We start from the raw sequence: 14,220 nt of genomic DNA, 5'->3' as shown, positions 1-14,220 counted from the left end.
AAGGAGAGAATGTTAAAAGCAGCAAAAGAAAAACCACCTGCTGTGTATAAAGGAACCCCCATAAGACTATTGGCAGACTTTTTAGCAGGTTTGCAGAACGAAGGGGGTGGCACGATATATTCAAAGTGCCAGAAGGAAAAACTTCCAAACAAGAATACTCTACCAGGAAGTTATCATTCAGAATTGCAGAAAGAGTCTTGCAGACAAGCAAAACTAAAGAAGTTCATCACCTCTGGACCAGCCTTACAAGGAATGTTAAGGGGCTTTCTTTAAGCAGAAAAGAGTGCTAATTAGTAACACCGTACAAAAGTATAAATCTCACTGAAATAGGTAAATATATGTATTATAAAGGTAGTAGATCACTTTACAAAGCTAGTAGGAAGATTTCAAGACAAAAGCAGTAAAACTGTAACTACAAGAATTAAAGGATTTACAAGGTAAGAACATGTAAAATATGACATCAAAAAACCTAAGACGTGGCAGACAGTAGTAAAAATGTAAAGCTTTAAAATTCAATCACACTTAAGTTGTTATCAGCTTAAAATAGTCTTGCAGTTAGTGCACAAGGATGTGGTGCCACAGCACAGGGACTACAGTTAATACCACACTGCATATTTAAATGATTTACTTATGTTGGAGAGAGAAAGAGCATGAGCAGGAGAAGGGCAGAGAGAAAGGAAGACAGAGGATCCAAAGTAGGCTCCGAGATGTCAGCACAGAGTTCGATATGGGTATCGAACTCAAGAACTGTGAGCCCATGACCTGAGCCAAAGTCGGACGCTTAACCGACTGAGCCACCCAGGGGCCCCTGGTATTGCATATTTAAAAGTTGTCAAGAGTAGAGCTTGAAAGTCCTCAACACAAGAAAAACATTTTTAACTATGTATGGTGACAGATATTAACCAGACTTAACTGCCGTGATCATTTTACAATATACACAAATATCAAATCACTAAGCTGTATACCTGAAACTAATACATCCATTATACCTCAATTTGTTTTAAAAAATGTACTAATAAACTCTGTAGCATCTGGGACAAGCTTGAGCAAGATTAAAATACAACAGGTTGGGGACACCCTGCGTGGCTCAGAGAGTTAAGCGTCCAACTCTTGTTTTTGGCTCAGGTCATAATCTCATGGTTTGTGAATTCAAGCCCCGCTGTCATCACAGAGCATGCTTGGGATTCTCTCTCCCTTCCTCTCTCTCTCTGCCCCTCCCCTCCCCTTCCCTGCTCGTGCTCACTCTCTCAGAATAAACATTTAAAAAAATTTTTTTTAAATACAGCAGGTTGTAATAAATACTAATAACTAGAAAAATTTTCAAGTAATTAAGTATGACTAGTAGAAAAATTAAATCACATAATAATTTCATAGTTCACATTAATATTTTAATACTATCTTCAAACAAGGAAGGAGACTCTGGATATAGAAGAGAAATAAATATTGGTGAAATGAAGCATCACAAAAACCAGTCTAAGACTTTAAGGTTTTGTTTTAGAGACAGAAGGTGCACAGACAGACAAGAAGAGAGGAGAGGGACAGAGAGATAGAGAATGTCAAGCCAGCTCCACACTCAGCATGGAGCCTGATGCGGGGCTCGATCCCACGACCCTGGGATCATGACCTGAGCCAGAATCAAGAGTTGGATGCTCAGCCAACTGAGCCACCCAGGTGCCCCTAAGTTAAGGTTTTCAAAAGGACTGAAAATTTTAAAAAGATTGTTGTGAACATTAAACAAAACTGAAGAAAATGTTTAAATTCATTTATGCTTGAAAAGAAAAAAGTTAAACACAGAATCGCTACCTAATCCACCAATCCCACATCTGGGTATGTACACAGAAGTGAAAGCAGGAACCTGAACAGATATTTGTAAACCTATGTTCAAAGCCAGCGGCAGTATTCACTGCCAAAAGTGAGAAACAACTCAAAAGGTAGAAACAACTCAAATGTCCACTGTAGCCGAATAGATAAAAACAATGGGATCCATACACGCAACACAGTATTACTCAGCCTTAAAAAGGAAGGAAATGTGGACACATCCTACCACGTGGAAGGACCTTTAAGATACCATGTAGTTGGGAGGTCAGTCCAGGGATCCTTCACATGACCACAGTCGACCCTCATCTGACTGCAACCCCATGCAAGAACACAAGCAAATAACTGCCCAGTGTACCCCCAAACTACAGAATTGTGAGATATCATTAATTAAGTTACTAAGTTTCAGGATGGTTTGTTAGTCATATAGGACCAAGAAAGATTTTACAGTAATAAACTGTCAGAAGCTACTAAGTTTTGGGGTGATCTGTTACATAGCCATAGGTCACCCCAGCTATCCCTCAGTAACTGACAGAGCAGATTAGTTAGTAAGGCCACAGAAGAGCTGAACAATACTACCATTGGGTAACTGACATTTACCCAGCGTATAAAATGCACTCTTTTCAAAAGTCCATGGAATATTCACCAAGACAACCCATATGCTTATCAGGGCCCTATGTGTAAGAGCTAACACTATTAACCTTTTAGACAAAATACAGAAGCGTATCTCTCCAAAACCGTGGGATAGGCAAATATTTCTTAAGCAAAACACCAAAAGCAGCAACCATAAAAAAGAAGTGGATTCCATCCAAATTTGAAACTTCTGCCCATCAAAAGACACCATGAAGAGAATAGGTAAGCCAAAAACTAGCAGAAAAGAGTCATAAAACATGTATCTGTATATCTGACAAAGGACTTGTATTCAGGAATATATAAAGAACTCCTAGAATTCAAAAGTAAGAAGGCCAGCAACCTAATTAAAACATGAACAAAAGATTTTTACACATACTGCACAGAGAAATATACGGGCTGTAAGTCTATGAAAAGATGTTCATTACCTTTAGTTACCAGGGAGCTATAAATAGAACCACAATTAAATACTGAAATACTACTACACCTACAAGAGAATGGTTACAATTTAAAACACTTACAATAAAAAAGGCTGAGGACATTTGGAAATACTTGGCATTTCTAAAGAACTTAATCATACATTTACTCTTACTATTCAGCCCTTCTACTTCAGGTATTTACCAAGAGATGTAACCTTTATTTACTCAGGAGAAATAACACAGACCCAAAAAAGACTTGTGCAGGTGCCTGGGTGGCTCAGTTGAGTAAGTGTCCGACTTTTGATCTCGGCTCAGGTCATGATGTCAGTTCATGGGATTGAGCCCCACACTGCTCAGCGCTGAGCCTGCCTGGGATGCTCTCTTTTTCTGTCTGTGCCCCTCCCCCACTTGGGCGCGCAAGCGTGCTCTCTCAAAAAAAAAACGAAAAAAAGACTAGTCAGAGCAGTTTTATTCTTAATAGCCCAAAGTTGGACACAAACGGTGGCATATTCAGACAAATGAAGATCATCACCAATGACAACTACTGATTTCTGCAGTAACAACGACGAATCTAAAAACTATGCTCAGAGTAAGAAGCCAGACATGCTCTCATGACTCCATCTACATGACATACTCGAACAAGCAAAATTAACCTACTGTGACAGAATTTTCAAAGGTGGTTGTGCTCACATGGAGGAGATGGAATAGGAGGACTGGCTAAGAAGGGGCACTAGGTGACTTTCCTGTGTGAGAAAAACACTGTGCATCTTCATAAGGGTGGTGGTTACATGCTTACATGAATTCGTCAAAATGCACTGAACTGTATGCTTAAGATAGGTGCCGTTAATTAAGACAGGTGCTTTTAATTAAATTAGACGGGTGCTTTTTAAAAAATTAAACGTTAAAGATTTACTTCAGCAGCAGTAATCTGGCAACTTCATTGTTCCATTTTTGCCTAGAACAACGCAAGTGCTCAAACCCCATACTATTCTAGTTTATGTGGTACAGTGATATTCTCCGAGTTTTGTCCTGACTTCTTACCTTGTTAACTTCCGGTGTGAGGATCTCTATTTTTCTTAAACGCTGAAATGCATCATAATCAGTTTCTCCAAATAGTCTGATTGGTTCTCCTCTTTCTCTCAATCTTCTGATAACCTAGTAAAAAAATCAGTAATAATAGTAATCCCTATGTTTTTAGTAATAATAATTCCTCCTTTAGGTTACCAAATACATTATTTCAAAATTGAAATAGAAAAAGTCAGTTGTCCTTATTTTTTCTTCAATTTTCCGTGAACAGATCTAGTGAGTTACTGTCACATCTGAAAATCTCTAACGTGTTTTGCATACTTTGGCTGTTTCGGCAAAGGCTCCATCTGGATAACAGAATACATAAGAAAAGCATGAAGATGGGAGGGAGTGGTAACTTTTAAATACAGAAGGAAAATAAAGTCTAGAGTCATCCAAGAACTCACTGACCAGAGCCTAGAGTCAGCACTGTAATGCTACATTAAAAACCAAAAACTTACCCTCAGAAGAGATGGGAGTTAGGATCAGGGCGGGGCACCAGTAAGGCTTTTGAGGGGCTGGAAATACTCTTTCTTGACCTGCGTGATCGTTACCTGGGGTTTTTTTGTCATTACCCATTATATTGCACACGCATGTTTTATACACTCTTTGTATCCATGTTGCATCTCATAAGAAAAAAATAAATTTTAATTGTGAAAAATAAAGGTTGATCCAAAATTGTTCTCAAGTAACAAGAAAGAATTTTATCTGGAAACATAAATAGTGGCACAGAAACCATTGGTAGGGCTCCCACTGAATTAACCAAAGCTTCGTATTAAAAAGATGCTTAAGAGGCCATCCAATGCTATCTCCAATCAAGGCAGACATGACTTCCAAAACACCTCTGCCAGGCCCGTCGGGCAAATGCCAGGGATCACACCTCGTCATGAAACAGGCCGTCCCAATTTTGGACACATACTTTCACATATGTTTTACTTCTCAAAATAAACTAAAACCTCCCTCCCTCAGAATTCTACCAATATGCCTTAGTTCTACTTTATGCAACCACAAGAACACTAAATTCTTTTCCAAAATTACAGCTACTGTCAATGGATTTTTTTTTTCTTTTGTATCCCCAATATTCTTCTCTTGGGGCTAGGTATTCCAAGTTCCTTTCACCTAATTTTCACATGACAGCTTTTAGAGTCAGATCATCCTTTCCTCTGTAAGTTTCCTTTCGTTCAAAGTTCATTTTTGTTTTGTATCGCTCTATATAGTTTGAATTCTTTATGTCACATGACTTTCTTGAGATTTTTTTGTTGTTGTTTTTGGCTTTTTAAGAAAAAGAACAGTTGGTCCTGACTAGAGTCTAAAAAGCACTATAGCTGAGAGCACAAAGTAGCATAACCTGTCTACAGAGCCTGGCGGTCCTATGTACCCCAAGTCGTAGAAACATTCAGTCTTTACTCAACAGACTGCAGAAACCATGCTTCTCACAAATCTTCCAAAAGAAATAACCATACGTTAGCATGCACGCAATGCCATCTGTAGAAGGATGCTCATCTTAGTATGATTTCTAAGAGGGATGTGCTAAAGCAATCTAAAGGACCATTACTATTTGGTTTTTATTTATTTATTTATTTTTTATTTTAAAAAAAAATTTTTTTTTTTTTAACGTTTATTTTTAAGACAGAGAGAGACAGAGCATGAATGGGGGAGGGGCAGACAGAGAGGGAGACACAGAATCGGAAGCAGGCTCCAGGCTCTGAGCCATCAGCCCAGAGCCTGACGCGGGGATCAAACTCACGGTCTGTGAGATCATGACCTGAGCTGAAGTCAGACGCTTAACCGACAGAGCCACCCAGGCGTCCCACTATTTGGTTTTTAAAAGAATAATTGGCTTTAAAAATATTATGGGAAATTATGTAGTCATAAAAAATTATACAGATCTCTGTGTTTTGACCTATTAAGACATATTCAGAGAAAGTTATAAAACAGTATTTTTAAAACAATTTAGGGGTGCCTGGGTGGCTCAGCCGGTGAAGTACCTGACTCCTGATTTCGGCTCAGGTCATGATCTCATGGTTCATGAGATCGAGCCCCACGTCAGGCTCTGCACCATTAGCGCAGGCTGGGAGTCTCTCTCTCCCTTTCTCTCTGTTCCTCTCCTGCTTGCACTCTCCTCCCCTCTCTCCAAATAAATAAACATTTAAAAAACTAAAAATAAATAAAGTAAAATAATTCAGACAAGTAACTTAAGGATAATTACTTAGAATGTATACACTTATTTAGAACAATGTGTTTAGTTTCTAAAGTTTAGAAACATATTCTTTTAAAAGTTCAAGAATAACAAGAAAAGCAAAGATTTAGAACTTCATGAATACTGCACAGTATTTTAATCCAGTAGGTCACATTATGTAGGCAATAATGACATAAAACTTACTGGAAAGAAATGGAAATAAATGCAAATGCTGTGGAGGTTTTTCTTTTTTTCATGAAACACTCATACATAAACTTACCTCTTGCCTAGAAAGAGTCATGGGTAACTTTTCCTCTGCAAGTTCAAGTTCTAACACAGGATTCGAAGAAGTTAATGGTTTCTGGTTCTCCTCTTTTGGCTGTATCTATATTAATAGCCAAAAGAAATCAAATTCAGCTTTTACAGTATAATACAGCTAGTACTGATCATTCTATACATTAACTGCTCATGGAAATTAAACAGGTTTTAAATATTGGAGGTTTCCTAAATGTTCCACTGAGGAACTCCTAATAAATGTGCCTGCATTTGAGAACTCATCAAACTTCGCCGTCTCAGGGACACAGCCAGCAAGCACACACACAAGGAGATAGCACCCTTGCTACTGAAAAGCGACAGATGTATAATGATTTCTAAAATCTAAAACTTACAAGGGCTAAAATTTAGGCTCGTTTCTCCCTAGACTCGAAACAAGTTAAACTCTTTTCTTAAAAACCATCAACTTGCTTTTCCTCTTTGAGAAAATCACCTCATAGGGTTGTTTGATCCTTGTTCTGGGTTTTAATGAAACAAACAAAAAAAAAGTGTTTTCTAAGAAATCTGTGAAGCCTCAAGCTCCTGCTTTTTCCTACCCCCCTTTTTGAAAGGGGGGATTCCAAGAGCACCGAGACCACTGCTGGACATGTGGAAATACTCCCAAAGCTACACACAATGTGCCAACAGACCGAGCTCTGAACCTTGGGGGGAAATAACAGCACAACAGCACCAACCAGAGAGACAGCACCTTTCTCCTCATACCCCACCCCGCACCCCCGCTCCCAAGAATGGACATTCTTGTATGTATGAACCTGCGGGGTGGGGCGGGAGGGATCTTTTCACGTACTGAGTCTGCTGTCCAGCTCACAGTTTAGGAAAATTAAGTTCAACAATTCGTAAGCCCCAAGGTGTAGTCTGTAAAAAGATACTGAAACATGGTTTCCCACCTGATCATAGGACTAATTTCAAATGCCAAAAGATTAAAAAAAAAAAAAAAAAAATAGAAGGCCAACATTAAAGAAATACTCACATTCCGTTAAGAAGGCTATAATGGTTAAAAATGATATCATTTCTGATTCTATGGTTCATGGCTAACTGTTAGGTTAATGTTAACAGTGCTGACAGAAAACTGAGGTACAAAAATCAACTCCTGTATTTTCACAAACGAAATCGGCATCAAGCCTTAAAAATGGAACCTAGTTTTCCTAAGAGAATGGAAGTGAGACATGCTGCATTTCCATTACTACCAAAAAGGAAATATTAAACACGATTTAGAAAGAAAAGCCTGTGCTTTCTCTTTAAGCATAAAAACAGGCATTTCTCCAAAACTCTCGGGATGACAAGCACTCTTAATTACAGAACGCCAGTTACGTTCTGTCCGCTGGACCCAATGCCACCAGCAGTGTCTCTACGGTAGTTCCTCTGCTTTAGTGCTTTTCTCTACAGAAGCAAAAAGTACTGACCTATAACTGAAGCAATGTAAGCAAAGCAAAACCGCCTGGTTTTAATTCTTTTCCTACTTGACCAAAACGTTGAAAAGGTTCAAATTTAGGCATCTGGGAAAGCAACAAGTCAGCAGACTAAATCCATGGTAAACGATTCTCATTCCAGACCAAGTGTGAGTTAGACAACAATGGACAAGAAAAGATGAGAATTCTTCTGTCCTGGTATCCATTCGCTGGCTATTTACATAAAATGTATTTTATTTTTCCTAAGCTAGAAGCAAGTGAAATCCATACATTTATGGAAAATATCAAAATAAAAATGCAAACTTCTGTATTTTAGACATCCATGAGAAACATAAAACTACATTTCCAATACCTGCCCCCTGCCCACACTACGAAATAAAACCAAATGCATATACATACCATTCGCATTCCTCATGCTTCCTTTCAGAAATGCTATGCCAGATAAATTGATCTCCAGACTTTCCCCATTACATGCACAAGAGTATTATATTATACACATGGTTCACAAGCAAAAAGTTACTGTCAAATTTAGGATTTGGCACAAGTATTTCAACACAATTTCTCGGTCTTGTTTAAGAAAGTATTAAACTAGACACAGTCTTCTTTTAAAATGATTTAAACCTCAACTTCACCTCATAACATTTAACCCCTCCCAATAAAAACCCCAATATGTTATTCAACTAGGAGAAGAGTTGGATAGGATGATAATAGGGTAACCTCAAGGACACTTTGAGTCATGCCTCTAAAATAGACAGTCTTCCAGGCCACTCATTCGTTTCTAATATTTCTATACATTCTCTACACACTAGACCTTATCACACAAAAGCACAGTGTTACACGGCATTCTGCCTCAGGCAGAGGTACTTGGGGCCAAAAGGAACTATTAACAATGCAAACATAAAAACAATGGCTTAAAATATTCCAGTGAAAGTGGGGAAACACCACAAGGTGCTACCACCTCGGTTGTGGTCGAATGAGTAAAATGTTTTGAAACCCTTTAAAATGGACTTTTATTGGGAGAGGTGGGGGGAGGAGCTGGTGGTTGGTGGAGATGAAGATGAGGCGGAATCAGACCCAAAAAATTCAAAGAAACAAAATTCAAGCTTTGATCTCAAGCCACTTCATGCTGTCCACAAAAGCCAAACCATTCCAAGCCAGAAGGCATGCATGTATTTGCCTGAATTCAAGATTTAAAAAAAAAGAAAGAAAAAAGAAAAAAAACTCCTACCTCTCCCGATGGCTTCTCATTTATAGGCTAACGTATAACATTGATAAATTGAACAGAGATCAATAATTTTGTCACTTTAACAACAGCTATATAAATTTAAACTCAGAAATATACGACTTAACACAAAAGCAGAGAGCCCTACCTTGTAGCCACATCTTTCAAAATACGCTTCCTCTTCTTTTTTGGCAAGTTCACTACGCTTGAAATACTTTTTATTTTCCTATTGAAGAAAGAAGTACGTTAATAGGTCCCTGGGTAAAATTTCATGTTCCGTAGGCAACCTACCAACACTTGAGTTTATCAAGAGCATGGTAAAGCCGGGTATACTATACTGAATCCCTCAACATGCCATCTGTCTTCTATCTGCTCTAAGTATGAAGTCTTTTTCTTGCAGTATCATTTTAACAGGCATATCCAGCAAAGAGAAGAAACCAACAATATTTTCCAAATGTTCACGTTGTTTTCATTTAATTCCCCAATGTTTAGGTTCAATGATAATCTCTACAAATGAATTCATTAGGAACTACAAAAAATAGGATGCTTTAATTATTTTCTTCCAACAGAAACAATCAAAGATTATGGTTAACTGTTATCTGACATCTTAACTGCCATTACCCAGAGAGCTCCTAGGGTGTGTCCAAAATCTTTTTGTCACTTGGAATCTTTCTGCACCAATTAATTATATTTGTACTGATCAATTCTTAAAATCATATTAATTCTTAATCTAGACATAAAATGGTGTGAGAGTCTTTATTAGCAATTAGCAAGATCGTTTAAAGTTATTTGTTTTATATGATTCAATGTTATGAGACCAGCTCTAAGTCTGTAGGAGAAAAAAAAAAGTTAGTTCTTTCTATACTATATACAAAATCATTCTTGCTGTTAAATCTACATTCCCTAATTTGGATGTTGTTCCGTCTACAGTTGTGCCATTTGGATATTATTCCAGTAATGATTTAGCTCAAATAAAGATACTGCCCTACTTTATTAGTAGTAATTATAAGGGTACCTCAATGGTACCTCCATACATGTATTTCAGTACCTCATAGTTCCCAAGCTCATTCACTCCGGCCATGATCATGGATGCCAGGACCATGACAAGAAAGGTTGATGGTGAACAACGGGCAGATTAGACTGCTACACTTGAATGCCCTGATCAAGCCTGGCATCAGGAAAACATTGTGTGTCTCCCCTGTGATACACACAGGAAGTATACAGCACATCTACTAAGTATTCTTGCCAAAAAGCTGCAAGTGAATCTAACCATTTAGGTCTAATTTACAGTTTATTAGAAACGTAGGGAATAGGGAAATAAGCGAAACACCATCACTGGGAAGCAAATACTGGGACGTTTATCAAGGTAGCCAGGTTTTCTAACAAGTTACTGGCATAAAAAATGGGGAAGAATGAAAATGTTCTTGATTAAAAGAAACCAAGAGTCGTAGTTAACAAAGTTAACAAGCAAGTGGATTCTGTGTGGATCTGATTTGAACAAACCAACTGTAAAAATGTCTATGTACATATTTTAATTCAACTGGGAACATTTGAACGTGAGAGGATATTAATGGTATTAAGGACCCAAATGTAATTTTGTTGGGTGTGATCCTATCTTGTTTATAAAAGAACGCGAGACAAGGATAGATGGAGGTTCATCCTATAATTCTATTTTTGTGTATGTTTAGAATCCACAGGATCAACAGTTTTGCTAAAGTTCATTAGCTCAACGAACATTTACTGACTCATCCACCACAAACGAACAGCTTTACAGATGCAAAGCTGAAGGTTATGACCTGGGGTAAGGAACTGATTGCATCATCCAAACATCAAAGCTACCCTGAGAAAGGTGGGAGCAAAATAATACTAATCCCAGTTTAGAGGTGAGAGAGCAGAGAGTTGGAAAGGGCAGGTGACATCCCCACAACTTACTGAGCCTTGTAAGTAACACGCACAACTAGAACTCAGGTCCTTAAAGTCTGTGAACGGATCCAGTATTGCAAGCTACAGTTCTTCACTCCCCAAATCTGATCTCAGCATCAATTGTTTCTTATGACCACGTAGCATGAACTGTCATATGTCACGTAAACAAGTTGACAAGCACATACTCGTATCCTCTCAGAAGAAGTAAAGGACTCTCCAAGCCTCAGTCTGTGGTCCAATCTTTACAGTATCTTTTACTACCACATCTCAATTCCTGTTGACTATACCCAACAAAATCTTAGCCTAGAGTATCAATTGTCCAAAGGTAGTTCATGGACCTCTAGAGGTCCTAAAGACCTTGTCAGGGGTTCTAAAAGGTCAAACACATTATCGTAATAATACTAAGAGGTTATGTGCTCCATTTTCACTGTGCTCACACTTTCACTTTCACTGATGGTACAAAAGCCAAGGTGAGGAAAGCCACTGGAACCTCAGCATAAATAAAAATTATTTTTATTTACATCTCAGAGTTCACCGTCTTCTTCCCAGCAAGCACATGCAGAAAAAATAAAAACACCACTGTCTATGCAGAAACTTTTTTAAAAAAAGATTTTATTTTTAAGTAAGCTCTCCACCCAACATGGGGCTCGAACTCACAACCCCAAAAGTTCCATGCTCCACCGACTGAGCCAGCCAGGCACTCCTCTTCAATATCACGATACAGTACAATTCCACTAAATCTCAACCCCTGAGTATTAACATCTTTTTACATTTGGTAGGATGAAATCAAACATACAAGCAGTTCTGCTACATAATGAACTATGATAGCTGTCTCCTATTTGGCAGACATTTTCTCAAAACCGAACAAAGCAAGCCCATTACTGAAAGGAAAAGAGTAATATTTGTTGCCAATGATGAAATTCCATCCTTCAAGCAAAGATCAGAATGGTGGTAAACTTGCAGCCACCACTGTGAACTTGATGGTTTCCCAATGCTAAAAGGTTTTTCTGGTCAATCAGTGGTGATATGTATCATTTCAAGAACATAACATGTAGAAGACCTATGTAGCTCAGCAAACCATGACAGTACAAAATCAACAAGTTTCAAGATTATGCATAGGCAAAAGATCTACAAGCAGAATAGTTCAGAAAAGATATGGAAAATAGATCAATAGACTGTAATATACAAAAAAGTTCATTGATGGGCACCTGGCTGGCTCATTGGTGGAGTGTGCACCTCTTGATCTCAGGGTTCTAACTTCAAGCCCCAACTTGGGTATAGAGAGTATTTATAAATAAAATCTTAAAAAAAAAAAAAAAAGTTCACTGATATGGGTCAGAATCCAAACTCTAATCTTTAAGAAACTTACCATTTGTGTAGTTTTGGTACAGCATCAAAGAATATCCACAATTATCTGAAAGGCTATTAAAATACTACACCTTTTCCAAATACCTGTTTGAGGATGAAGTTTCTTCATATACTTGAACAAAAACAACACGTCACAACAGGCTGAATGGAGAAACGGGACAACTCACCTGCCTTCTAATATGCCAGGGATTAAAGAGAATTGCAAAACTTTAAAATGACGTCAATCTTCTCGCTAAATTTCTTTGTTTCGCAATACAGTTTTCACACAAACATTTATGTTAACACACATGGGCTAATTATCGTATAAAATACAAGTAAATATAGAATATATTTTCAAATTTCCCAGTTTTAATTTCTAAGAGAGTAATTATCAATAAACATACCCTACGTAAACAAAAAGCTCTCCAGAGCCAACGGTTAAGCACACAAAGGGGTCCTGATATCAAGAAGTGACAATCCGGGGCCTAGTAGAACCCCCTTGCTGGCCTTCTCCATGCCTGCACCCAGGGTGCTGGGCAACGTTGGGAAACCACTTGGGCCTCAATGCCACCCACGGATCTATTTAGTTTTTTTCTCCAATATATTCTCTACACTGACCAGTACATATTCTCCCCTCGCTTAAACCTCTTCTCCCATCCTCTCTCCCCTTATTTTCAGCAAATGACTAAGCCACTCTGTTACAGAGAAGACGGAAGCCATGGAACAGGAAGTCCGCCCAGCACCAAGCCTTTCTTCCCTTCGGAAGCAAAGAGGAAGTCTTCCTCCTGCCTAAGGCCAGTCCCTTCCAGCTGCACCCCGCTTCTCAATTCCTCCCGCCTTCCTCAGGGACTTCTCATCACCCATTACTATTTTCTCTTCAGCATCTGCACCTTTTCCCTCTGCCATTACCACTTAAATACGCTCAAGACTCCAACTGTAAATATTCCTTGCTCTGCACGAGGTAGGATGCTAAGCGTCATTTACAACAGAACTACACAAACATGTTTTCTCTCCTCTGTATCCACCTCCTCACTTCCAGTTCTCTTTGCAGCCCTGCCACAACTTGGCCTCTGTTCTTACTGCTCCAGTGAAAAATCCTGAGGTCATCAACAATGTCCACAGTGCAAATGCAAAGAATCTTCTGCGACTGATCTTAGGCAGTCTTCAGTTCAACTGCTAGCTCCTCCTTCAATAGCTACCCTCTGGGCTGTCAGATGACTTTTCTTATTTCTTCCTCATTTACTCATTTGTTCAGATTTTCTAATTCTTGTATTTTTAATATTATCTTTTAGTCACTTCACTTAGATTTTTCAATTTATTAAAACATATTAAGGCATTACTCTCCCTAATGATTTTATTTCCAGCATCTTCCATCTTAGTAACGGCAGTTTCTCCCTTTACTATTTCAAAATTTTGTCCAGTTCTGTTAAACAAGTTTTAAACATTAAGTTGATTTTATATTGTGATAAATGAAAAAAATCAAGTGCAGAAGAGTAGATCTACTATGCTACATTATATTTAAGAAGAGGAAGAAAGACTATACACCCACTTGGATCCTTTTCCACGTGTGTTTCACATGCATGAATGTTAGCTGCTGTGGAGGAGGGGAATTGGGCGGCCTGGAGACAAGGGTTAGAAGGAAACTTTACTGTACTCTTCAGTAGGTCTGGAATTTTGAATCATTTGAATGAATTATTAATGATAAAATTGTTAAATTTGCTTTTCATTTTAGAATTATAATGAGAAAAATAAAAATATTTTGCTTGGTACTACATGACCCTTTATTTCATGACATCAAAGGGTGTCTAAAACAAAAGGTTCCCTACCATGTTTCAAATGTCATCTTTAGATACCTTATACTTAGTAAAACAGAAGAGT

General features: G+C 38.2%; 1 protein-coding gene across 2 annotated transcripts in view; it reads right to left on the bottom strand.

Annotated features, from left to right (window-relative positions):
* PRPF18 (pre-mRNA processing factor 18) overlaps nucleotides 1-14,220 on the bottom strand; it is a 232,731-nt gene that overhangs the window by 23,031 nt on the left and 195,480 nt on the right. For both annotated transcript variants that reach the window (XM_049624624.1, XM_049624623.1), the window contains exons 3-5: nucleotides 9,221-9,298; nucleotides 6,389-6,493; nucleotides 3,906-4,019 (exon numbers count right to left, since the gene is read on the bottom strand). In XM_049624624.1, coding sequence (XP_049480581.1) covers nucleotides 3,906-4,019; nucleotides 6,389-6,493; nucleotides 9,221-9,298 — 297 coding nt within the window. The remainder of the gene's footprint in view (nucleotides 1-3,905; nucleotides 4,020-6,388; nucleotides 6,494-9,220; nucleotides 9,299-14,220) is intronic.

This window comes from Panthera uncia, chromosome B4 (genome assembly GCF_023721935.1).
Source record: "Panthera uncia isolate 11264 chromosome B4, Puncia_PCG_1.0, whole genome shotgun sequence".
NCBI classification, from domain to species: Eukaryota; Metazoa; Chordata; class Mammalia; order Carnivora; family Felidae; genus Panthera; species Panthera uncia.
Note: the sequence above shows the minus strand (reverse complement) of the source record. Positions and strands in the feature narration are given on the sequence as shown.